Here is a 23,423-nt window from a genome sequence, read left to right on the forward strand (position 1 = left end):
CTCATCCGGGTCTGCGGCCTGTGCACCAGCTCCCCCGCTAGTTTATCCGCGGCGCGACCCCCTGTACTAGAACAGAAGCGCCCGGAGGTCGGTAGCTTCGTTCTGTTCAACTCCGTGTCTCTGGTGTCAGCAACACACAAGCATTCCATAAATATTTGTCGAATGACTTTTTTCAATCTCGGATGTAAGGTGATAACACAGCCGCCACCCCCAACCCCGCCTTCTCCGTATGGCCACCCCGGCTGATGATCGCGGAGGCCGAGAGCCCTTTCCACGTGTGCTCACATCACCTTCATCTTCCCGGCAGCCCCGCGGCAGGTGCTGGGTGTCTTCCTCCTCAGGTCCCGGCGCCTGTGCTTCTTGCTGGGTGTACCAGGCAAGCGAAGCCCTGACCTCGCTTTCCCAGGACCTTTCTGGGGTGGCATTTATAGCAAGTAACCTTGAGGAATTGGGGGGGGGTGTATCCCGGGGACGAAGAACGAGTCTGCTTCCTACCTGCTCTGGAAGAGGTGGCTGCCCCTCGCTCAGGGCTCCTCAGCCGCCGTGCACACCTCCTGGGGAGCGGCAGCCACCCCGTCCCACACACTGATGCTCTTGTTGCCAGCCGGGCCGGGAGCAGTAAAGTCCTTTGTGTCTGACGCAGAATCCATAAGCTTCTGCAGAGAGAGATCAAATCCCAGACCCACCAGTATCGTTATTCCACGTGAAAGATGAGGGAGCCGAGGTGTGGAGAGAGGAGATAACCTGTCCCTTGAGGAAAAAGCGGCAGAACTGGGGTCCCAGCCTCCGAAGTCTGCGCTCTTCACGTCTGAGCACTGGTGTTTCTCGTGCTTCTCCAGTAGAAACCCCTGTAGAAACCCAAGAGCTGGCACTGCATCCCGTCTCTGACTGATGCTCTGTCCCTTTTGTAGGGTCTTCTTCCTCTACTCCCTCAAGTCATGGTGTTCCCCAGGTCATCGGTCTCCTATTCCCCTGAAAACTCGACACCAATTTCCACCTAATGACGCAAGGCTATGGCCGGAGACCATAAATCTCTCCAAAGTCTAGTCTTGTCCAGCTGCAGTCCCAAGGCTCCTAAAAGTCAATATGCTGACATCATCTTTCTATCCAAACCTCTTAATTTCCCTCAGTCAGTAAATTGGATAACAGTTGGTGATAACCATGTTAAAATCCTAAAGAAAAAAGAAAGAAAATAAGTGGGGAAAAAATCTTGCTCAAAAGAAAGTGTGCCGCACGTTTGTCGTGAGTGTGTGTGGATTCTTTTTTTTTTTTTTTAATTTTTATTTGGAGTATAGTTGCTCTACAATGTTGTGCTAGTTTCTTGCTGTACAGTAAAGTGAATCAGTCATACCTATACATACAGCCACTCTTTTTTAGATTTCCTTCCCATTTAGGTCACCACAGAGCATTGAGTAGAGTTCCCTGTGCCTTACAGTAGGTTCTCATTAGGTATCTGTTTTATACATAATAGTGTATATATGTCAGTCCCAATCTCCCAACTGAGCAGATTCTTGATCACTTTTCACTGTTGCATTGCCCCATTCTCCCCGAGCCCAGCACCCCATTCCAACAGCACTCCTGACCCTAGGACAGCTCTGCAACCCCAGGCCCACTCCCTGTTGGTGTCCAGAATTGCTTGGTGATGTGGGGAATCCTACATACACACGCGCACACACACCATGGAATTGGGTCCAGAAACCCAAAAGACTAGGTGTCATGGTTTTCAGCCATGGTTTTCATCATGGGCGTGGCCTCCCATGAAAACACACTCATTCTCCTCCCACTGTGACTTCTGTCACTAGTGAGGGTGAGACTGTATTCATTCAACTGATTGAAGAAGCTAAGACCAGCGGACCATGAGTTGGTCCTCTTTTTTAAAAACTGTTTAATTTTGATGTAAATATTATTTTGATGTAAATATTTGATGTAAATATTATTAATTTTGATGTAAATATTATCTAAAATAGATAATATTTTAGATAAGATAATATTTAGATAATAAATAAGATAAGATAATATTTAGATAATATTTTACTACTGTAAAACAGTAGTACTGTTTTACTATTCATAAAACAGTATGAAGACGGGAGACGCCACAACAGTGAGAGGCCCGCGTACCGCAAAAAAAAAAACAACAAAAAAAATCACTTTAAATATATTTTCATTAAAATTTGACAAATATCACCCCCAATACCACAACATATCTCTCGATTTTATTCACTTACCTCCAGTTGTTTTTCCAATGTATATTCTTTTTCGCATGGCTTTTATTACATATCATAGTGTGTCTTACTTTTAAAATGTAGTATTATAAGACAAGTATTTTTCATATTGCTACACAGTTGTCATAAGGATTTTTTTTTTTTTTTTTTTTTTTTTTTTGCGGTACGCGGGCCTCTCACTGTTGTGGCCTCTCCTGTCGCGGAGCACAGGCTCCGGACGCGCAGACTCAGCGGCCATGGCTCGCGGGCCCAGCCGCTCCGCTCCACGTGGGATCTTCCCGCCCCGGGGCACGAACCCGCGTCCCCTGCATCGGCAGGCGGACTCTCAACCACTGCGTCACCAGGGAAGCCCAAGGTTATTTTTGATGACTCTATGCCATTTCATCAAGAGGGGATGTACCTTCGTGTTTATAGAAACACTCCCTTATGGTGGCACGTTGGGGTCTTCATGTTTCTGTCGCCCTTATGAGTCCTTCATATAAGGGCACCAACTTGTTCTGGTTGCTGCCTGCACTCTGGTCAGCGATCAGCTCCATGCCCCGCTCTGTTCTCTGGCTTCGTGCAGTTCTTTGCAGAGGATCTCCCACGCAGGGGCTGGGGGCTACTTATCTTTCTAGTTAACTTGATGAAGGAAGTTACTTGCTGTTGCATTTGCAGATGGGGACCATTGAGAAGGTCTGAAGATATATCCTGATTAATCTAGCAACACCGTATGGCCTCCCAGGGCTTCTGGTTTTCATTTTTCTTTTAAGTAAAATTTGTTACCTCTTTGCATTTCGTGCCAACATTATTTCCTTGATACCTTAAATTGTTTTGAGGCGATTATGAATAATATAATGCTGTGTTTTCTAACTTTTTTTTTACTCAATAGAAATATTATTCATTTTTAATACTTCCCTTTTCTTTCGCTGAATTTTTCCTAATTGTAATAGCTATGAAATGAATATTTCATGAATACCTAATGCTGGTTTTCTTTCCTTATTTTTCTTATTTTGGTTCCATACTTTATTGCATTAGCTTGAATTCTTAAATTATTTAATTTTATGAAATTGACTTCCAGTATTGTCAGCAGCTAGTTTACAAAAACCACTTCTCTTCATGAAAAGGCATTATGTTTATTCCTAGATTTAAATATTTTATTAGGATTAGGTGCTGAATTTTCCGACTCTAATGAGATGGTCATAATTTTCCTTTCTTATTTATCCCATGAATATAGTATATTATGTGCATAAATTTCCATATATCAAATTATCCTTATATTTCATGGAAACCCCAACTTTGTCACTGTAGAATTTTGCATCAGTATGTTGTAGATTTATATTTTCTATTAGTGTGTTCAGTATGTTCATCTTAGAGCCACAAATGATAAAGAGCTATAGTTGTCTTTCCTTGTAATCAAGGTTTATTATTAGTGTTATATTTGCTTCACAGAATAAACTCAGTAGCATATTGTGTTTTCTATTTCTGGGACAATTTATGTAGCATCAAAATTGCTTATTTTCTGAAAGCTTAAAAAATGTACAGATTTTCTTACATTTGCCGCATCTTCATGGGATGCTTTTGATTTTTTTAAGTTGTTAATGTGAGTCATAAACGTGACTTCATTTCTCTTCCCCACTCCTGAAAAATGGCTCTCCCAGCCCACCTCCACGCCTATTCTTTTTTGAAGACTTGAGAAGTAATAACAAACCCTTGACATTTCAAACTGCACTTGGTTCTCATTTTCTGTAAACAGGTATCTCTCCTGTCCTTTGAAAAGGCGTTTCACAGAAGTTGAAATACAATGGCCAGTAAATATATGAAAAGATACTTAACATCATTAGTAGCCAGTAAATGCAAATTTAGACCTCAGCAAGACACCACTTCTTTGATCATTTTGGCAAAAGTAAAAAGAATGAAAGCATCCTATGTTGCTGAGAAAGAAAGAGGGGCGTGTCCACCCTCAGACACTTGGTTGGATATAAAACGATATAACTTCTGGAAGGATGATGTGGAGTATCTCACAACATAAAAAGTACCTATGCCTGAAACTCAATACCCTCCCTCTAGAAATTCATCCTACAATGACATGTACACAGAGAAACACATGTAAAGATGTTCACCAGTTCCTTGAAGTGGTAAAAAGAATGGAAGCAATCTGAAATATCCGTGCAGGGGGACTGTTTACATTAAAAGACATCAGTATTAAATAAATGCTTATGTATGTCTATTTATTTGTTTATTTATTTTTGGCTGCGTTGGGTCTTCGTTGCAGTGTGCGGGCTTTCTCTAGTTGCCGTGAGCAGGCGCTACTCTTCGTTATGGTGTGCGGGCTTCTCATTGCTGTGGCTTCTCTTGTTGCAGAGCATGGGCTCTAAGTGCATGAGCTTCAGTAGTTGTGGCTCAAGGGCTCTAGCGCACAGGCTCAGTAGTTGTGGCGCACGGGCTTAGTTGCTCCGCAGCATGTGGGATCTTCCCGGACGAGGGCTTGAACCCATGTCGCCTGCATTGGCAGGTGGATTCTTAACCACTGCGCCACCAGGGAAGCCCCAGAATAAAAGCTTATGGACGTGAAAAAGAACAAGGCAAATCTATATGAACTGACTTGGAAAGAGACACAGGATATATTAAGTAAAAGAAAAAATGTTGAAGAATATGATCTCGATTTTTTTTTTTTTAAAGTATTGAACATGTGGCAAAAGACTAGGGGGAAATTCTGGAAGGAGATACAGCTGAGCAGGCTCAGCCTGGGGAAGGTTGCCAGGAGGGAAGACCCACACCTGTACCTTTCACTCATCTGTCTTATTGAAATTTGTTGCAAGAATCATGTGCTGATTTCATAATAAAAACCAATATGGTAAAAAAAAAAAAAAAAGCGATATCTTTATGACTCACTCTTTTAGCATTATAAAATCTCCAACTTGGATAAAATTCATTTAGTGCAAGGAACACTGCTGAGCACCTAGTAAGACAAACAAAGGTTGGATAAATTGTTGTTAAATATTAATATTGTCATCTATTTAAAAATTTGTATGTGACAAGTTTTTCTAACCTGTTATTTTGGCCTTTTGTGGCATTTTATTTCAGGATAGCTCCTGTAGGCAGAAAATTATTCCAATCTACTTTTCACCCAGTTTGATACTCTTTACTTATTAATGCTATTAATATTAATTATTATTATTTATGGTCATAATTGTTCCACTTTGATTCACGTCACCCTACTTGAGGAATTCTGCTTTTTATTTCTTTACTCTCTTTTTGTATTCTTCACAGGCAGGCATGGTGAATAGATTTCAGCATGGCTGCGTAGAACAGCTTCTGGAAGGTAGAAATGTCTCTGCTTTCTTATCTACATGTACCTGATAAATGACAGCTACTGGGGACACATTAGAATAAGGGCTCCTAGTTCATGATACTATGTTTTTTATGTTTAGAATCATGATTGACTCTCTCCCCTGTCCTGGCTCAGAATAGATCTTGGGGAGAGAACTCTATTTTATTTTGGGGAAGAGGGGAGTGGGGAGTGAATAGGACTAAGGCAGAGAAAGAGCAGAATCAAGTCAAAGGATGGGGCTGGGAGACCCATTGCACTGAGGCGGTGGTGCTGGGTCTCCAGGAGATGGGCCGTTTCCTTACCGTTTTTTGTTTTTTGTTTTTGTTCTTTTTTTGCAGTACACGGGCCTCTCACTGTTGTGGCCTATCCCGTTGCGGAGCACAGGCTCCGGACGCGCAGGCTCAGCGGCCGTGGCTCACGGACCCAGCCGCTCCGCGGCATGTGGGATCTTCCCGGACCAGGGCACGATCCCGCGTCCCCTGCATCGGCAGGCGGACTCTCAACCACTGCGCCACCAGGGAAGCCCTCCTTACCGTTTTAATAAATATCCTCTGAGACGTTTGTGATTTATACATAGGAGTAGAGGTGAAATAGAACCCTGTGTTTCACCCCTTTCCCAGCTAGTTTCAGGAGTCATCCTGTTTCCTGTTCCATCACATTTCTGCAGCTACAACGTATCTTCTGCTGGGAAAGCTCAAATATCCCACTACCTGGGAAGAAGCTTGCTTTGCTGCAGTTCTCCCAAAGAAGGCATCAATCATACTCCTCTGGCTTAGACTCCCTGACACTGAGGGGCCACATCTGGCCCCGGCAGTGGCCACTCAGGCCCGCACACAAACGCGGGGAACCCTATCTCTCCGCTTCCTCCTCCATCCTCGAGGAGTGGCTGCTGGCTGAGCGTCTCTGCCTCGCGCCCTCATCTCTCCTCCCTCCCTTCCCCATTCACCAGCTGGAGGCCAGTGCACTCCTGGAACCCGGGCTTGGGCTTGGAGTGAAGGAGAGGCTCTCTTGGACTGAAACCACATAATTAAATCCATTTTGCTAGAGACTCTGCTCTGCAGATTCAGGTCCAAACCAGGAGAAGAGGATGTGATTTCTGCTTTCCCTCTGCCATTGTCTCTTGTGCTAATACCTCCTTCAAGGACCACTGAGTAAGGAGGTATGGCTGGACCAAGGCCAAGGTCAGGCACTGCTGGGGGGTCCTGACTGCACAACCAGGTGATATCCTCCAAACTGACCACAGCAGGCTGCCAGCTGAGAGTCGCAGGAGCCAGAGGGGGTAACAGAGATGTTGCATTCTGCTCTGAATAGACATTCTGATTTGGGGTTCATAAAATATGGTCCCTGTAGCTAAGGGACCCAGGATGAGATGTCTGTAATTGTAGGAAGGTCTCATGGGAAATAGGGCAGGCATGGGACATCAGACCCTAACCTTCACTTTAGGAGCTGGGATCACTCACAACAAGGGCCCGAGTCACTCCCCAATCCCCAGTGTCACCAGCTGTAGGTCAGGACAGTGCACTGTGGTCAAAAGAATTTGCCGAGGAAAGGGGAGGGTTTCCTGGGTGGATTCCAGTCGGGGCTGTAGTCATGGTGCTTCCGAGGGCTCCTGGGTACTTCTCTGTCTACAGATGACAATGGGTGCTGGACCAGAAGAGACGCAGCTTCAGCCCGTAAAGGAGAAAACAGACCCCACAGTCATTCAGGGAGGCCGTGGCTTCAGACAGAGCTGAGACCTAGTGACTCAGGCCTGGGAGTTCACATGAAACTCATGGAATATGGTGAACTTAGAAGAGGAAAGAGTGCTGAGGATGGAACCCTGGGGAAGGGAACTGAGGAACAAAAGGCACCTTTTAAAGACTCTGAAAGGAAGTTGCCCAAGAGGCAGGATGGTGACACTCAGAAAGTTTTGCAAGAACTTCTGGTGTAAAGTTATCAGTGTCTCTTCTCTTAGCAATTATCCAAAGCAACAAAGAAACGATACAGGCACCATCTATTAGAAATTAGGGAAACTAGGTAAAAGAGATTAAAAGGATGCCAAAAGCAATGGGAAGGATCAGGGTTTGGGGAGAAAAGGGGAGAGGATGCTGATAATTGCAGATTTCAGAAAAAGCGGGCGATGAGTTCAGATTTCAGGAAAAAATGTGTCTCTTCAAGAGGAGGGAATTCCCACAGTGCAAAACTAAAATCCCCCCCCCCCCCCCGCTTTTTTGGCTGTGCCACTTGTAGGATCTTAGTTCCCTGACCAGGGACTGAACCCAGGCCATGGCAGTGAAAGCCCTGAGTCCTAACCACTGGTCCACCAGGGAATCCCCTAAAATCCTTTTTTTAAAAAATAGTAAGAATAAAGTTCTCACTGAATCTGGATTGGTTCCAAGAAGCACTGAAGATAAGACTAAATGAGGAAACGTAGTAAGACAAGTCATATTTGTAGGAAGTAATTGTTTGTCCTCGAGACAGAAAGGAGAAAAGAACCTGCATTGTGAAGAATCTGAAAACTGACCAATTCCATTGCCTGAGGAGAAATGAAGGCTGAACACTCATGTAGAAGGTTCTAGATCAGAAAGCACAGTTCTGCTAGTCTAGAACACAGACCAGGTTTCTTCCCTATTTGAATCTCCCACAAAAAGCTGGCCCAAGAGAAAAAGCAAAGAACATAAGGTCCACACAAAAAATATTAACCCAAGGGCTTCCCTGGTGATGGTGTGGTTAAGAATCTGCCTGCCAATTCAGGGGACACGGGTTCGAGCCCTGGTCTGGGAAGATCCCACATGCTGCAGAGCAACTAAGCCCGTGCGCCACAACTACTGAAGCCCGCAGGCCTAGAGCCTGTGCTCTGCAACAAGAGAAGCCACCGCAATGAGAAGCCTGCGCACTGCAACAAAGAGTAGCCCCCACTCACCGCAACTAGAGAAAGCCCGCGTGCAGCAGTGAAGACCCAACGCAGCCAAAAATAAATAAATAAAAGTAATTAATTAAAAAAGTATATATTAACCCAAGAACAACAAAAAACAATCAGCCCAATTGAAAAATGGCAAAGCACTTGAATAGACATTTTTCCAAAGAAGATACACAAATGGCCAATAAGCACATGAAAAGACGCTCAGCATCACTAATCATTAAGGGCGATGCAAATCCAAACCACAGTGAGATACCACCTCATACCCAAAGGATGACTCATAAAAGCAAAAAAAAAACCAAAAATCCCAGAGAATAGCAAGTGTTGGCAAGACCGTGGAGAAACTGGAACCCTTGTGCATCGCTGGCAGGAATATAAAACGGTGCAGCCACTGCCAGTGGTGCAGCAGTTACTAAAAAATAATAAAATTATAATGACCACGTGATCCAGGAATTCCACTTCTGGTTATATATCCAAAAGAACTGAAAGTATGGTCTAGAACAGATATTTGTGTATCCATGTTCACGTCAGCATTATTCACAATAGCTAAAAGGTGGAAACAACCCAAATGCCCGTTAATGGCTGAATAAAAAGTGGTCTATCCATACAATGAAATATGATTCAGTCTTAAGAAGAAATTAAATTCTGACAAGGAAAATACATGGATGAACCTTGAAGACATCATACTATTAAAAAAATGAGTAAAGAAGAAAATTTAGGTGATACAAATAAACTTTATTTAACACTTCATGAAGCAGACAGCATCCTTTTGGAGAAGTGTAAAATGGAGTGGAAGGCAAGAAGTGTCTATAGGGTAGAGAGCAAAGAACAAGGAAGAAAAAACCAAAATATCTGATTGACTGAGGCCATATAGCCGACCTTGTTTGGGGTGAGAAGGCCCAGAGTTGGCTTGGTGTTCGGGGTTCGGCTGACTGGATATACTGCGTTTCTGGTCAAGCAGACCGTTTACAGGAACAGGAAAGTTATCTAAGTTTCAATTTACTGACAGTCAGCCCAGTCAGGAGTATCTTGAACCTAGAAAGTTATTTCAACATAACTAAGTGAAATAAGTCAGTCAACAAAAGCCAAATATTGTATGATTCCATTTATCTGAGGCTCCTAGAACAGTCAAAGTTAGGGGCTTCCCTGGCGATCCAGTGGTTAGGACTCTGCTCTTCCACTGCCGGGGGGGCCAGGGTTCAATCCCTGGTCGGGGAACTAAAATTCTGCATGCCATGTGGTGTGACCAAAAAATATATATATATTCAAATTCATAAAGATATAAAGTGGAAGGGTGGTTTCCAGGGGCTGAGGGGCAGGGAGAATGGGGAGCTAGTGTTTAATGGGGACAGAGTTTCAGTTTGAGAAGACGAAAATGCTCTGAAGATGGGTGGTGGTGATAGTTGCACAGCAATATAAAGTTGCTTAATGCCACTGATGAAATGATCAATTTTATGTGATATATATTTTACCACAATAAAAAAATGACAAGACAAAAAGGAAGATAGTAACAACCACAACAAAAACAAACAGCAGATCAAGAGCACACACCAGAAAAGTGAAGCCAAAAAGCTGATGAAAATCGTGAACGATTATTTTGCAATTAATTTTCTTAAAGTTAGTGAAGCAATTTCCTCTACAACGCAGGGTTGTAAAACAGGGATCTGAGGGCTCAAGGGAATCACAGCTAGACAACAGGAGGAATTCACTGGAAACTGGTAGAGCTTAGGAAAGAAAAGAAGAGAAAAGTAAATCTGTCACAGAAGCAAATGCTTACTAGAATTCATACAAGAAGAGACACTACTTAAAAAAAAACAACAACTAAGCAACACCAAAGACAGAGATGAGAAAAGTAAGCAAAACGAAGTGAAAATGAAATGCTAAAAAGGTTTGGCAAAAATACATGAACTAAAGGCAAAACTCCAACGTACGCTCATTGGAATCCCCAGAGAAGAAAACTGAGAAATGTGAACAGAACAAATATCTAAAGATAAAATGCAAAAAAAAAAAAAAAAATTTCCATAATAACCCTCAGCACAAGAACAACCGAGCAGCAGCTACAGAAGCTGCCAGGAGAGAAATCTTCAGAGGGTCTGCAAGTGGGTGTGCGTGTGATAATTTCGTAATTTTCCTTTTCCAGGATAATTTTTGGCGTGCTATTAGTTCTCAGGATTATAGAAGAAAAGATGTTTTGACTCACAATAGCTTAGATTTACTTCTTAGAATTCATCTGGAAACTGACAACGGTTTTATCTTTCAGCTTTGTGTTCAAAACCTATTTACCTTTTACATGATCGTTATAAGAGGTGCCGACACTTCAGATAAGCAAGAGAGAGGATACAAATCTCTTTTGCTTCCACCACTCACAGCGGTCACCATACAAACAAGTATTTTGACTGGCACATTATTAAGGACAAAATAAGGGACTTTACATCCATTTTCTTCCATGTTGCTCCAAACAACATGTAAGGTCAGTGCGTTTACGTTCCTCACATCTCACAGCCAAGGAAAGGCCGGCTCAGTGCGGGGAATGTACTCACCCAGGCATCTCTCCCGGTGAGCGCAGCGCGTGCATGCAGGTTGGTGCACGTTTTGCTTCTATGCTGGGTCCCCACAACTTCAAGACACATCTCTAACTTTGGAAAGTGAGGCAGATGTGATGAGACAGCTTTGAGCTGTGTTTCCAAGGGTCTGAGCCACAGCTGACCACCGTCTGCAGTGTTGCCTGGGCAGTGGACAGAGCTCTCAGGAAAAAAATAGCTGCTTATCACCAGGTCGGGGGAGGTGCCTATATATTTTGGCCTTCTCAGCAGGAAAAGGGGCTCAGATAGTGAACAGGTCAGAGGAAAGAGTGTATTTACCTTGGACCAGAACCATGTCCGAGGACAGCTCTGCCCCTTTCCTCCCTTTCAGCTGCAGCGATGCTGCGGCTTCCTCATAGAGCAGCACTTCTCAGACTTAATGTACACACAAGTCCCCAGGGATCTTGTCCGATGGCTGATTCAGTTTCAGATGCCTGAAATTCTGCATTTCTAACCAAACTCCCAGGAAGCTCTGCCGGTGCCAATCCTAGATCAAACTTGGCAAGAAACTCAGTGGCAAGAAATGCTTCTCAGGATGCCCCTGGCTTTCAAGTCCAAGTCCAGGCTTTTTACTATGACCCCTATGGTCCACTTGACGTGAGCCCTATTTCCAGCCTCCACCTCCATTTTCATTTCTGCGTGGTCCCCTGACGATCCCAAGGCCCGTATCCAGAAAGTTTGAAGAACTCCAACAAGTTCATTTAAAAAAGACAAAAAAAAAAAAAAAAAGACAAATAGTCCAATAGAAAAATGCATGAGAAACTTGAATGGCACCTCATTCCTGCCCATTGGAGGGCAGACAAAAACTCACAAGGTAGAGGGGGCTGTTGTTGACCACACTGGGAATCCAACTGGGCAGAAGCCACCTTCAGGGAAAGCCTCAGCTGGGAAGCTGGCTGTGGCATTTGGGGAACTCACAGGAAATTGCCTCTGGGGCTGATCTTGAACCTGGGGCATCCTTGGAGCTCATAGGAAGTTGTCTCTGGGGCTGATGAGCTCACTGGCTGTCCACCTGACGACTGAGCTCCACTGGGGTAAGGAAAGAGGCCACACGCCTTCCCCTGCAGTGTGCCCTCTACTGACAGCTAGCTTAACCCAGAGCTAGCTGTCAGAGGAGAACAGTCAAGAGGGTCCAGTGCTGGGTCCCAGGCAGTGCACTTAAGGGTGGATTTGGAGCAGAGAAGTAACACATTGATAACTGGCACAGGGACAAAATGTTCATGGTTGTGAATCTGGGTGAAAGGATACGTATGGGAGTTCTTTCTACTATTCTTGAACTCTTCTGTATGTTTGAAATTACTCCTAAATTAAAGAACTTAAATAAAAGAATGCCATTCGCTGAAACTGGCCAAAATAAGACTTTGGGGAGGATGATTTCTTGATTTTAAAAACTACATTGGACTCTAGAAGAGAATTTGATTTTGGTCTTTGATTCTTTTGGACTTTAAAAGATTTTGATTTCTTTTAATTTTTAAAAGGTTAGGAAGTAACGGAAGGAACCAAACTTGGGTCTGCTCACCCATGCACAGTACAGCCAACCTACTGACACCGAGTTGTGGTGAAGGAAAGTGCAGCGTTCATTGCAGGCACCAGGCAAGGAGTCTAGGCGCTAGTGCTCAAAAGACCCGAACTCCCTGATGGGTTTCAGGGACAGGTTTTTAAAGACAAGGTGAGGGAGGTGGGTGGTGCAGTGTGTGATCAGCACGTGAACATTCTTCTGATTGGTGGGTGGTGAGGTAATCAGGAGTCAACATCATCCACCCTCTGGTTCTAACTGGTCTGGGGTCTGCATGCTTGCGGGTAGCATGTAGTTAACTTCTCCCACCTGGTGGGGGCTTCAGTATCTGCAAAACAGCTCAAAGGCTCAGAGTATTATCTACAGCCCTTGTAGATAATTCTACAGTCAAGAACGAAATGTTCTTGACTTTGTTTAATGGCTAAACTATTATTATTTTGTCTTGCTTGACTGTTTTCCTTTCTTTCTACATTTTCTCACTTCTCTGATTAATTTCTCTGGAGCTTCAGGAAGGCTTAGGAGGCTAAAGTTTTTCTACAGACAAGAGGTAGCCAGAGGACACTGGGGGGTGTAGGGGGAGTGTATCAAGGGTGTCTGGTAGCTGATTGCTCCCTCTCACCAGGGCATGTGATTGCGTGTGTCCTCCTCCTCTTCCTAAACTGTGGATTACACCTCAGAGCTACTAGGTTTCTCAGAACTCCTGACTGACTGTGATGGAGGGCCTTGTACCACCTCGGGGGCGCTCATGAAGAACCCCACGTAACCCAGAAGAGAGAGGAAGACAGTAGTGGGTGTGGGGTTGCCCTGAGTAACACGGGGAGTTGATGGGCTTCTCTTGGCCAGGAGGGCAAAGACTTAACTAGTGGGGAGATGAAACGAGGGGAAGGTGTTTGTTCACCAGAATTCCAGGTGATGGAGAAGAGTGTGCTTCCAGGAAGTAGATCCTGATAGGGAAGCAGCTGGGTGCTGAAAGCATTTCAGGGAGGAAGAGAGCAGAGGAGCTGCTTGGGCTGTGAGGCAGGAAGTATGGGCCAGAGAGAGGGAGCAAGAGGAAAGTCTTTTTTCCAGAAGCTTCTGCCCCTGTGGAAGAATCTGGGAACCAGAGAAGCAGGTGACAAGGGAAAGCTGAGCCTCTCCCACCCCCTCTGGTGCTGGCTCAGAGCATTGGTAAGGATTCTTCAAGTTTCTGTCAAGGGTATTTTCTCCCAGATTGCTGTAGGCCTGGTGCTGCAAATCTACACCCAGAAGGAGTCCTGGATTTTATTCAGGCTACACTTATTTTGTGGCTGAAGAAACCAAAACTCAGAAATGGGACCAGGCAAATAAGTGTCAGAGATGAGTCTTGAGTTTCCATTCTGATCCCTTCTTTTCTTTTTTTCTTCAAAACTTTCCACAAAACAAACAAAACCCCAAGCTTCATGACTACGTATTTTGTGCAGGTATTATTTTTTTTATTTGTTAATTTAAAAAGAATATTTATTTATTTGGCTGCATTGGATCTTCATTGCAGCATGCGGGATCTTTCATTGTGGCGAGTGGGCTCTTTGTTGCGGCATGCAGGCTTCTCTAGTTCTCTAGCTTCTCCAGAGCCCACGGGCTCAGTAGTTGCAGCGTGTAGGCTTAGCTGCCCCATGGCATGTGGGATCTTAGTTCCCTGACCAGGGATCAAACCTGCGTCCCCTGCGTTGGAAGGCAGATTCTTAACCACTGGACCACCAGGGAAGTCCCTGTGCAGGTATTATTACTGACAATGTTTATTCGGAACTTTAAGGATGCTCACGCACACTAAAAGAACAACATTAAATGGGGCGAAAGCTGTTTACTTACTGTTATGCTCGTGAAAATATTATAACAGCAACAGAAGCGGGAACCACACGGCCTGGGGTGACTACTTAAAACCCCTAGATCATAAGAGAGTTCCCATAGCCCATCCTAGAAACCAGCACCAGCAAAGGCACATGACCCAGTCCTGACCAGTCAGAGTGGGTCCCTGGACTTTTGCCCCGCCCCTTTCCATGTGGGAGTCCCCCAGCTGGCAGCAGACACACCTGGAGGTGCTGAGGCCACGGTGCCTGAATGTGGCGGAAGTCTGTCTGAGAAATGGAAAGACAGATGCTTGATGACATCATTTTTAGCCTCTGGATCCACACGCACCTGAAGCCCACTGTTCCCCTAAGCTTTTTAAGTACATGAGCCAATAAATTCCTCTCTTTTTCATAGGCCAGTTTGAATTGGTTTTGGCCACTTAACAAAATGATGACTAATATATGTCTAATTAAAGCGTTGTAGGTACAGTCAAGAGAATATTTTGCAACATGGAAAAGTAATGTCTATAAAAACTCTGTGAAACATGGAAGGGTAGAAAACATTGCTAAGTGAAAACAACAAAATGGAAAGTTATAGATCTGTAGGCAAATGAGGGAGTTGAGAATGCAAGAGAAAGAAAACTCAGTGAGTTACAGAAAAAAAATCTACTCTACAATGTAGCCTTGAGAGAGGGTCCCCAGCAGGCAGTACTGTCCAAAGCAAGAAAAGCACAGAAAGAAAATTCTCCACCAAAATACCAGCACCCTCTCACTGTTGTGGCCTCTCCCTTTGTGAAGCACAGGCTCTGGACGCGCAGGCTCAGCGGCCATGGCTCACGGGCCCAGCCGCTCCGCAGCATATGGGATCCTCCCGGACCGGGGCACGAACCCGTGTCCCCTGCATCGGCAGGCGGACTCTCAACCACTGCGCCACCAGGGAAGCCCCTTTCCCCCTATTCTTTAGTTTCCTGTATTTTAAAAAGTTGTACTGAATGTCCATACACTACTTTTAAAATAGCAGCTGAAACATAGAAAAGAAAAAAATAGGTGTAAGATGGGTGAACGGGGAAGCCAGGAGAGTTCCTACAGGTTCCTGTGTCTTGAGGAGCCCAAGAACTTCTGTTGTGGGGAGGATGGAGGGGCTCCTTCCTGATGGGAATCAGGCCGAGCAGGTTGCGGTGACATCCTTTTATGTGCAAGCCCAGGATCTTCTCCAGCGATTACTGCCCAGGTCGGGGAGGGGGAGGACAGAGGGCCAACACAAGCTGAGTTGATACAAAAGAGAGAACCCAGCATACCCTTCATTCCCAGAGCCCTTCCATCTGGTGTCAGCACTTAATACAGGGCCTGGGGTCAAATAATACACGTTTCACATGGGCTGACTCTGCATGCGAGGGAGGGAGCAGGGGCGGTGAAGGGGTCCAGGAAATGAGTTACACACATGAAGGAGGGCGGGATGGGACAGGCTGACCTCCCTTAACTTACAGTGTGACACTCACCACTGACAGTGCCCTCAACACCCTTGTAGACCTGTCAGCTGCTGAGTCTCCAGGCATTGCCTCTGCCAATCTTGCCCCACCACCGCCGTGGTCCCCTTTTCTTCCACTCAGAGACCCCTGGGCTCAATTGTCTTCATCCTCTCCTGTCCCCTGGGATCCTGCTTTCCCTGGTGGCAGAGGTACAGTCCCCATGGTTCCTTCCGAAGACGAGCTCACAGGCTTTTTTTCTTGGGAGAGTTTCTGGAAAACACACACACACGCACACACCAATCAAAGGAAAGCTACAGAAGGCTCCCAGGCAGCATGGTGTGGAGATCCAGGCCCGGGCGCAGAGGTCAGGCTCCCGGGCTGTCATCCTGACTCTCGCTCCACATAGTTGCAAGCATTTGGCAAGTTGCATAAGCTCGCTGATGAACACCGCAGTCTGGGGGATGAAACAGCAAAAATGTATTTTCTCATAGTTCTGGAGGCTGCGAGCCTCAGATCCAGGTGCTGGCCGATCGAGCTCCCGGTGAGGACTCTCGCCGGCTTGCAGACCGCTGCCTTCTTGCTTTGTCCTCACGGGGCCAGTGCGGGCAGAGAAGGAGAGAGCCCTCTGTACCGCCTCCTCCGACAAGGACACCAGTCCCCTAGGATGACGGCCCCACCCCTACAAACGCATTCAACCCAAATCACCTCCCCAAACCCCCATCTCCAAAAAGTCACCTTGGGGCTTAGGGCTTCTACATATAAATGTTAGGGGGACACGTTTCAGTCCATAACACGCCCTGTGGCTCAGTGTCCTGTTCTGTACAACTGGGAAGACCCTCTGCCCAGCACATGGACCTCAAGGAGCACCGAGGGAGAGACAGAAGGCATGACCAGGTCTCTCCAGGACTGGTACCACTATCTCCAAGATGAACATGATACCGTTTGGACCTTCAGGGCCACCAGACACCCCATGTCCCTGGGAACATCCATGCAAACTCCACACACACACACTGGCTTCCTCATCACCCTTCCCATAAACCCTGGTGCCCATAAGCGCCAGTTAAAGCTTCCCCCTCCTCCAGCCCCACCCACAAGGGAAACCACAGCCTCACCTTCTGCTGCAGGCTCTCATAGCACTGGGTGAATTCTGTCAGCTTCCTTTCCAGCTCCCAAGCCTGCGCCCTTAGCTCTTCCGCAAGCTCTGATTTTGTTCCCTCCTTCAGCTGATTCCAGTCCTTCAGGAGGGAGGCCAAGACCACGCTGAGGGAGAAGCCAGCCATTGCAGTACCCAGCAAGCGAGCCTTTGTTTTCATCACCAGCGTGGTACCTCCAAAAGCCCTTTGCACCTGCCTGCTCCTCCGGGCTGAGACTTGGCCAGTGGTCAGGAGATTCTTGGCGGCAGCGGCCAGGCGCGGGTTGGCCCTGGCTATCTGAAAGGCACGGATGCTCTTCCGGATATCCTTGACGGTGCTTTCACAATCCTGGACCACCTTTCCGGCAGCCAAGACATAGGCTGCCCCAGCTCCCCTGACCTCTTGGGCACGGGTGGGCACTAGGCTACCGACATAAGCTTGGGCTTCTTGACTGTGAAAGCGTTCCAGAACGTTGGTCAAGATGCTGGTGACCTCCCCTGCTTTCCCCAAAACTCTACCAGCAGCGGACAGTACCAGGCTTCCTCCTGCTACTGCCGGAGCGAGGACCAAGCCCAGGATGCTCATGACTTCTGAGACCACAGCGATGGAATTGGCCACTATGCTGGTCTTGGTGAGTGTTCTGTGGGTTGTGTCGACCTGGTCTGCAAGGGTATGAAGCTTTCTGATGCCCACTTCCAGCTCCCCTTTCAAGATGGGAAACTCTTCCAAAAATATTCTTTCTTCAGCTGACAGGTCACCATCTTGCCACTCCACATCTTCATATGGAAGAATGTCATCTTCATCCCTGTGGATGAGTGAAATAAAGATGTTCAGTCTCCCGGATGGGAAAGCCAAATTCATAGTCAAGCCCACGTGGTTTCTGGATGTTCTTGCCCCTCCAGACTTTCAATCCTCCCTGCATCTTCCTAGCATCTCTGTTCCCTCTAACTCAACTGTGAAAAGTCCCAGAGCATTGCTGGGAGCTGCTGGTTCCCTGAAGAGAGTACGTAAGAGGGGGATCTGGAGGGAAATGGGAGAAACGTAGCCCTGGCCAAGAGATGGAAGAGGTGGATTAGTGCTGAGGGACTTTTTCAACCTTGTTCAAAGAGGCTATGGGAACTGTCACGAGGAGGAGCAGTGGGAAATGCAAGGATCCAAGTCAAGATAAGGAACCTGGGACGAATTGCCGGGAGGGAGAGGGCTGGGAAAAACAGGAGGAAGCAGAGTCCAGCTGTTGGGCCGGAGGTTGGGAGTCCTGTACGCGTAGAGGTGAGTGAGGGGGAAGAGGCACCATATTGTATAATGCATCCCCCACTTTGATGACCTTGGTTTTTTTTCAGCTTGTGGGATCTTAGTTCCCCGGACCAGGGATCCAACCCTTGCCCCCTGCAGGGGAAGCACAGAGTCTTAACCATTGGAGCGCCGGGGAAGTCTCCACTTTGATGAACTTGAATTCAGTGCTCTGCTGTGCCTCCGGAGTTGCACACTGAGAGGGCTGAGAGAAATGACTGCTAAAGCTCTGAATGTTCTCCTTGGCACCTGGCCGGCTCTCCTTGCTCTCTCGAGCAGAACTGGTTCTTCACGGGAGAAATCAGGGACAAAAGGACCCAGCCCCTTCCCCCGTCTTCTCACAGTAGGCAGTCCTGAGGGATTTTTGCCAGCCCAGCTGAGTGTGGCTTTCACGGGACAGCAGTCTCGGGGGAGAACAAAGCCCTCTCCTTCAGGAACTTTCCTGGTGCCCAGGGCCCCAGGTGCATTGCCTTCAGGGCGAGCTGAGGAGGCCTGGTGATAACACAGATTCCCTGTGCACAGGAGGGTGTCAGAGCTGGAAGGAGCCCTAGGGAAGATCTAAGCTTCCTATTTTACTTTTCTGTGGAGGGAACAGAAGCCCAGAGCGGGGCAGGGCTCTCACCCAAAGGAAGGTGTGAGGTTGACATGCAGCTTTGAATGGGGACTCAGAGCTCCCTGTCCTCTCATCGGGACAGTTGATGTGAGGAATTCCTCACTGAGGTATATATACACATGCCTTTTAATCTCTCTTCACACACACACACACACACACACACACACACACACACACACACACACACACACAGTTCCTCAATGGAAAAGGTTAGAAACCAAATATACTACCAAGGAAGCCTTTAGTGTTAATGAAGTAATTAATTTAGGCCCAGTTGTCAGTTAACCAGTAGCCATAAATCAGTTGACAGAGCAAAAAGTACCCCGGGACTTGCAGTGGGGATGGGGCGGATGGCAGCAGGGAGGGTAACCCTGCTGAGAGACCCCCAGCTTCACAGACGCCACCATGCAGCCCACCCTGATCTCTCTGCTTCCTCAGGTTTGCAGGGACGAAGGGAAACAACAGAGAGATTTGTACCTGCAAAGATCGACAGCGCGGGGGGGGGGGAAAGAGGGGTGGTGGTGGTGGGATGAACTGGGAGATTGGGATTGACATATATACACTACTATGTATAAAAGAGATAACTAATAAGAACCTGCTGTAAAAAAAATAAATAAAATAAAATTCCAAAGGGAAAAAAAAAGATCAATAACGCCACTTTGCATTCACTGTGAAGTTTTGTCTTTCACGTGGTTGGTAGCTAACAGGAGCTTGGCTTCGCGCGCGCGCGTGTGTGTGTGTGTGTGTGTGTGTGTGTGTGTGTGTTGTGGGATCTTTGTTCCCCGACCAGGGATCAAACTCAGGGCCCCAGCAGTGAGAGCACTGAGTCCTAACCACTGGATCGCCAGGGAATTCCCTTCTTGTGTTTTTAAATTAAACTAAATGCATCCCGCATTAGGTAATGATGCCTCCTGACACAGTGAAAATTGCAATCGAGTTCTGTGACACCGAATTCCCTCAGCAGACATTTGTTGATTGTCCATATTGGGCTGGTGATGCTATATCTGCTGATGAATGGACACTTGGGCTTAAATTCATGAATGCAGTAACACTAAAGGGCCTTCTTGGTGATACATGAACCTCAGAGAGGTGAGGCCCGAAAGGGCAGTTTCTGGCCTCAGAGTCCTATTACCCAATGTTATGTACCCGACAAGAACTTGACTCGTGCTCCAAAATATTTAATGTAGCCGGTGGAATATTTTTTCCCCTGGGAGACATATATACGTAATGGAGACCAGTTGGAGGGCAGGGCATACTTTATGGCTGATGCCCTTGGAACACGTCTGTCGCGTGTCATGAGGCTGCCTAAACATTTCTGCAGAAGTAGCCCTTTCCCCAAGGAAAAAGCGCTCTGGGTTTTACCTTTGCAGACTGACACCAGCCTTGCATAATGCTTTCCCTGCCTGGGTGTCCAGCAGATTCTGCGGCATCAAATCCGTGTTCATTTTGCCTGTGGGAGAATGAGAGCTGTCGCCACACGTCAAAGGATTTTCTGGTTGGAAACAGAAACCAAGTTTACTGCAGGGGCCATGAAACCATATGAAATTCAAGGATGGAGGGATTTTAGACGGTGCGGAATCAAGATAATAATAAACACACAATGTACAAAATATTTGCAAACTGCTGTTTTTACATTTTATGTTGAGGTGGAGCTTATATAGGATAAATACTCAAAAGGAAGTCGTCAACTCAATACATTCTGACATTACACACCTGAGTCATCACCTCCCAGACCAAGATAGAGAAAAGAAGATTCCCTTAACCCCCTGGTGGTCAATCCTCACCCGGCCCGCGGCGGGGGGGGGGGGGGGGGGGGGGGGGGGGGTGGGTGGGGGTGGGGGTGGGGTGGGGGGTGGGGTGGGGGGGTGGGGGGGTAACCACTATCCTGATTTCCATAACCATTGATTAGTTTGCCTGGTCTTGAACTTCATGTCAATTGAGTCATTTGTTCGGTTTCTTTCGCTCCACACAACGTCTGTGAAATTCTTTCATGTTGTCGTGGTTTTAAAAACGTTCAGTGGCTTTAAAAATGTTTACCATGGGCTTCTCTGGTGGCGCAGTGGTTAAGAATCTGCCTGCCAATGCAAGGGACACGGGTTCGAGCCCTGGTCCCGGAAGATCCCACGTGCCGCAGAGCAACTAAGCCCTTGCGCCGCAACTACTGAGCCTGCGCTCTAGAGCCTGCGAGCCACAACTACTGAGCCCATGTGCCACAACTAGTGAAGCCCATGTGCCTAGAGCCCGTGCTCCGCAACAAGAGAGGCCACCACAATGAGAAGCCCGTGCACCTCAACGAAGAGTTGCCCCCGCTCACCGCAACTAGAGGAAGCCCGCGCGCAGCAACGAAGACCCAACGCAGCCAAAAATAAATTAAAAAAGAAAAAAAAAATATTGCTATGTAGTATTTCATTATAGGAATATACTACAAAACATGCACTTGGTAAGTGGGGGAGCCCAGTGTGAGTCCAGCCAGGTCTAGAATGGTAGATCTCAATCAGGGGCGTGTTTCCTCCCCGGGGGATATTGGTAATGCATGTAGACATTCAGGGGTCCGGTGGAGGCACTGCTACTGGCATCTAGTGGGTAGAGGCCAGCGATGCTCGACACCCTACAATGCACAGGACGGCCCCCACAGCAAAGAATGGTCCAGCCCAAAATGTCAGTGGTACTGAGGCTGAGAAACCCTGGGGGAGCCCCATTCTTTAGCAGCACCCCCTAAAACTTCCCCCATTTTTCATATTAGTCTTATCAGATGAAGGGCTATAGTGACAGTGGGGAACCCTTTGGTCCCATCAGGTCCCATCCCCTCTCTACTGACTTTCTCTCAGTGGATGTCAAAGGATGTTATGTTGGGAGAGGGTTGGAAATGATGGGAGAGGATTAGAGATGTTATTCTCATATGAGAGCTTTTTTTTATGAGTTTCTCTTTGCAGTTTTGGGAGACTTCAGCTCCACTGTATTCTGCCCCTTTGCCTGCAAACCAAGTCCCTCACGCACCCCATCAGCGTCAGAAAAGTCGGTTACTCTGAAACACAGCTTTAGATCATCCTCTTAATCTTTATCACCAACACCCCCTACTCCCAAACTACACTAAAAAAACCTACAACCCAAGAAACACTGCAGGTTGCAATTTTGAGACAACTCATTCAGCATTTTTTCTACAAAGATGACAGCCCTAAACCAGTCCTGCAGAGAACGTCTAGGGAAATGCCTTGGCCCATACCGTCTTCTCCTTTCTGGGGTCCAGGCGCTCTCTCTCTCTCTCTCTCTGTCTAAGATCCTGGGGTCCCCAGCCAATGGAGGGGAAGACGCAACTTGGTTGGTCTAACCATACGCTTAATCATGCTTTTATTTAAACTTCAAATACTCCTGATGGAGAGATTTCTATCCTGATTTATCAAGTAACGAAGCTGAACTTCAGACCCAGTCTCACATTAGGAACTGGCTGGATGGGGATGTGAACCCCTGGGGGGTTCCTGACAACAGCTCTTTTTCCCAAACCAAGCGCAGGTGGCCAACCCCTTGGGCACATTGTCCTCTAGAGGCCCCAAATCAGCCCTCCTCCTGGGTGTGCTGTCCCACCTGTTCTCAGTGAAGCTCTCACTGTGGCCTCAGGTTCCGAGGGCCTTCTGCTCTCTCCTCTCCGGAGGCCTCTGGTCCAGCAGGGGGCTGTGAGCGTCTGGGCTGCAGGAAGACAAAGACGAAGTGCAGAGCCTCTAGCTGGTTCTTCTCACTAGGGGAAAGGCCCGAGGCTCTGATTGCAAAACTGGGTCCAAGTTCAGTGAGTCAGGCACAGAAATGCCAATGCCCAAGGCAGCTCTTTCGGGAAGACCCTGGCGCTTATTGCGAAATGGCTTGAACTTCGACATTCCTTTCTGCTTCTTTCTCTAATAGATGTGCAACTAATTGGACAGCTGACTCCAAGTCAGGCCTGAGTCTCTCCTCTCCTGGTCCTAGCTGTGCCAAGGGCAGAACAAGGGTGGTTACGTCCTGCAAGGACTCAAGTCGAGCAGACCACCTGGAGTGCTGTCACTGTGGGCCAGTGCCTCAACTGCCCTTGGCCTCAATTCCCCATCTGTTAAATGGGTATTTATTAAACTAGCCCTTGTGAGGGAGAGCTATGTTGAGGAGTCCCGGAGCAAGTGAGGGAACGTCCTGCGAGGAAGCAATGCCCAACAAAGGCATCAACGCCCCTGCTGATGCCGAAAACTCAGCCTCTGGGCACCGGTGCTGAATCAAACCTCAGAGACAGAGTTTTGGGTGAAGTAGAAAAGAATAACTTTATTGTTTTGCCAGGCAAAGGGGGACACTTACGCTCCTCAAAACTGTGTGTCCCGGGGCTTCCCTGGTGGCGCAGTGGTTGAGAGTCCGCCTGCTGATGCAGGGGACGCGGGTTCGTGCCCCGGTCCGGGAGGATCCCACATGCTGCGGAGCGGTGGGCCCGTGAGCCATGGGCGCTGACCCTGCGCGTCCGGAGCCTGTTGCTCCGCAACGGGAGAGGCCACAACAGTGAGAGGCCCGCGTATCGCAAAAAAAAAAAAAACAAAAAAACAACTGTGTGTCCCACCCCGGGAGGATCTG

At 47.1% G+C, this 23,423-nt stretch overlaps 1 protein-coding gene across 2 annotated transcripts; it reads right to left on the reverse strand.

Moving 5' to 3' along the window:
- Positions 1 to 13,961: 13,961 nt before the first annotated feature.
- LOC132529110 (apolipoprotein L6-like) lies at positions 13,962 to 22,534 on the reverse strand. 2 transcript variants are annotated; one of them, XM_060165375.1, is made up of 4 exons: positions 22,425 to 22,534; positions 20,205 to 20,292; positions 16,919 to 17,744; positions 13,962 to 16,076 (listed from the first exon to the last, which is right to left on the reverse strand). In XM_060165375.1, the coding sequence occupies exons 2-4, from the start codon at positions 20,285 to 20,287 to the stop codon at positions 15,960 to 15,962; spliced, it is 1,026 nt and encodes a 341-aa protein (XP_060021358.1). In that variant the 5' UTR covers positions 20,288 to 20,292; positions 22,425 to 22,534; the 3' UTR covers positions 13,962 to 15,959. The 2 variants fall into 2 exon arrangements, with proteins under 2 accessions (XP_060021358.1, XP_060021359.1); XM_060165376.1 differs by having other exon boundaries at positions 20,205 to 20,334; positions 22,425 to 22,487.
- Between the last annotated feature and the right edge of the window lie 889 nt (positions 22,535 to 23,423).

Source organism: Lagenorhynchus albirostris, chromosome 11 (genome assembly GCF_949774975.1).
Source record: "Lagenorhynchus albirostris chromosome 11, mLagAlb1.1, whole genome shotgun sequence".
In the NCBI taxonomy this organism is placed as follows: Eukaryota; Metazoa; Chordata; class Mammalia; order Artiodactyla; family Delphinidae; genus Lagenorhynchus; species Lagenorhynchus albirostris.

What these genes read in the sequence shown, in the direction of transcription:
- LOC132529110 (XM_060165375.1), bottom strand. Translation starts at nt 20,287, where the DNA reads ATGAACACGGATTTGATGCCGCAGAATCTGCTGGACACCCAGGCAGGG. An exon ending in GCTGGTGTCAGTCTGCAAAG is followed by an intron (nt 17,745 to 20,204) that starts GTAAAACCCAGA and finishes ACTCATCCACAG; the next exon opens with GGATGAAGATGACATTCTTC. An exon ending in ATGAGAGCCTGCAGCAGAAG is followed by an intron (nt 16,077 to 16,918) that starts GTGAGGCTGTGG and finishes TGTGTTTTCCAG; the next exon opens with AAACTCTCCCAAGAAAAAAA.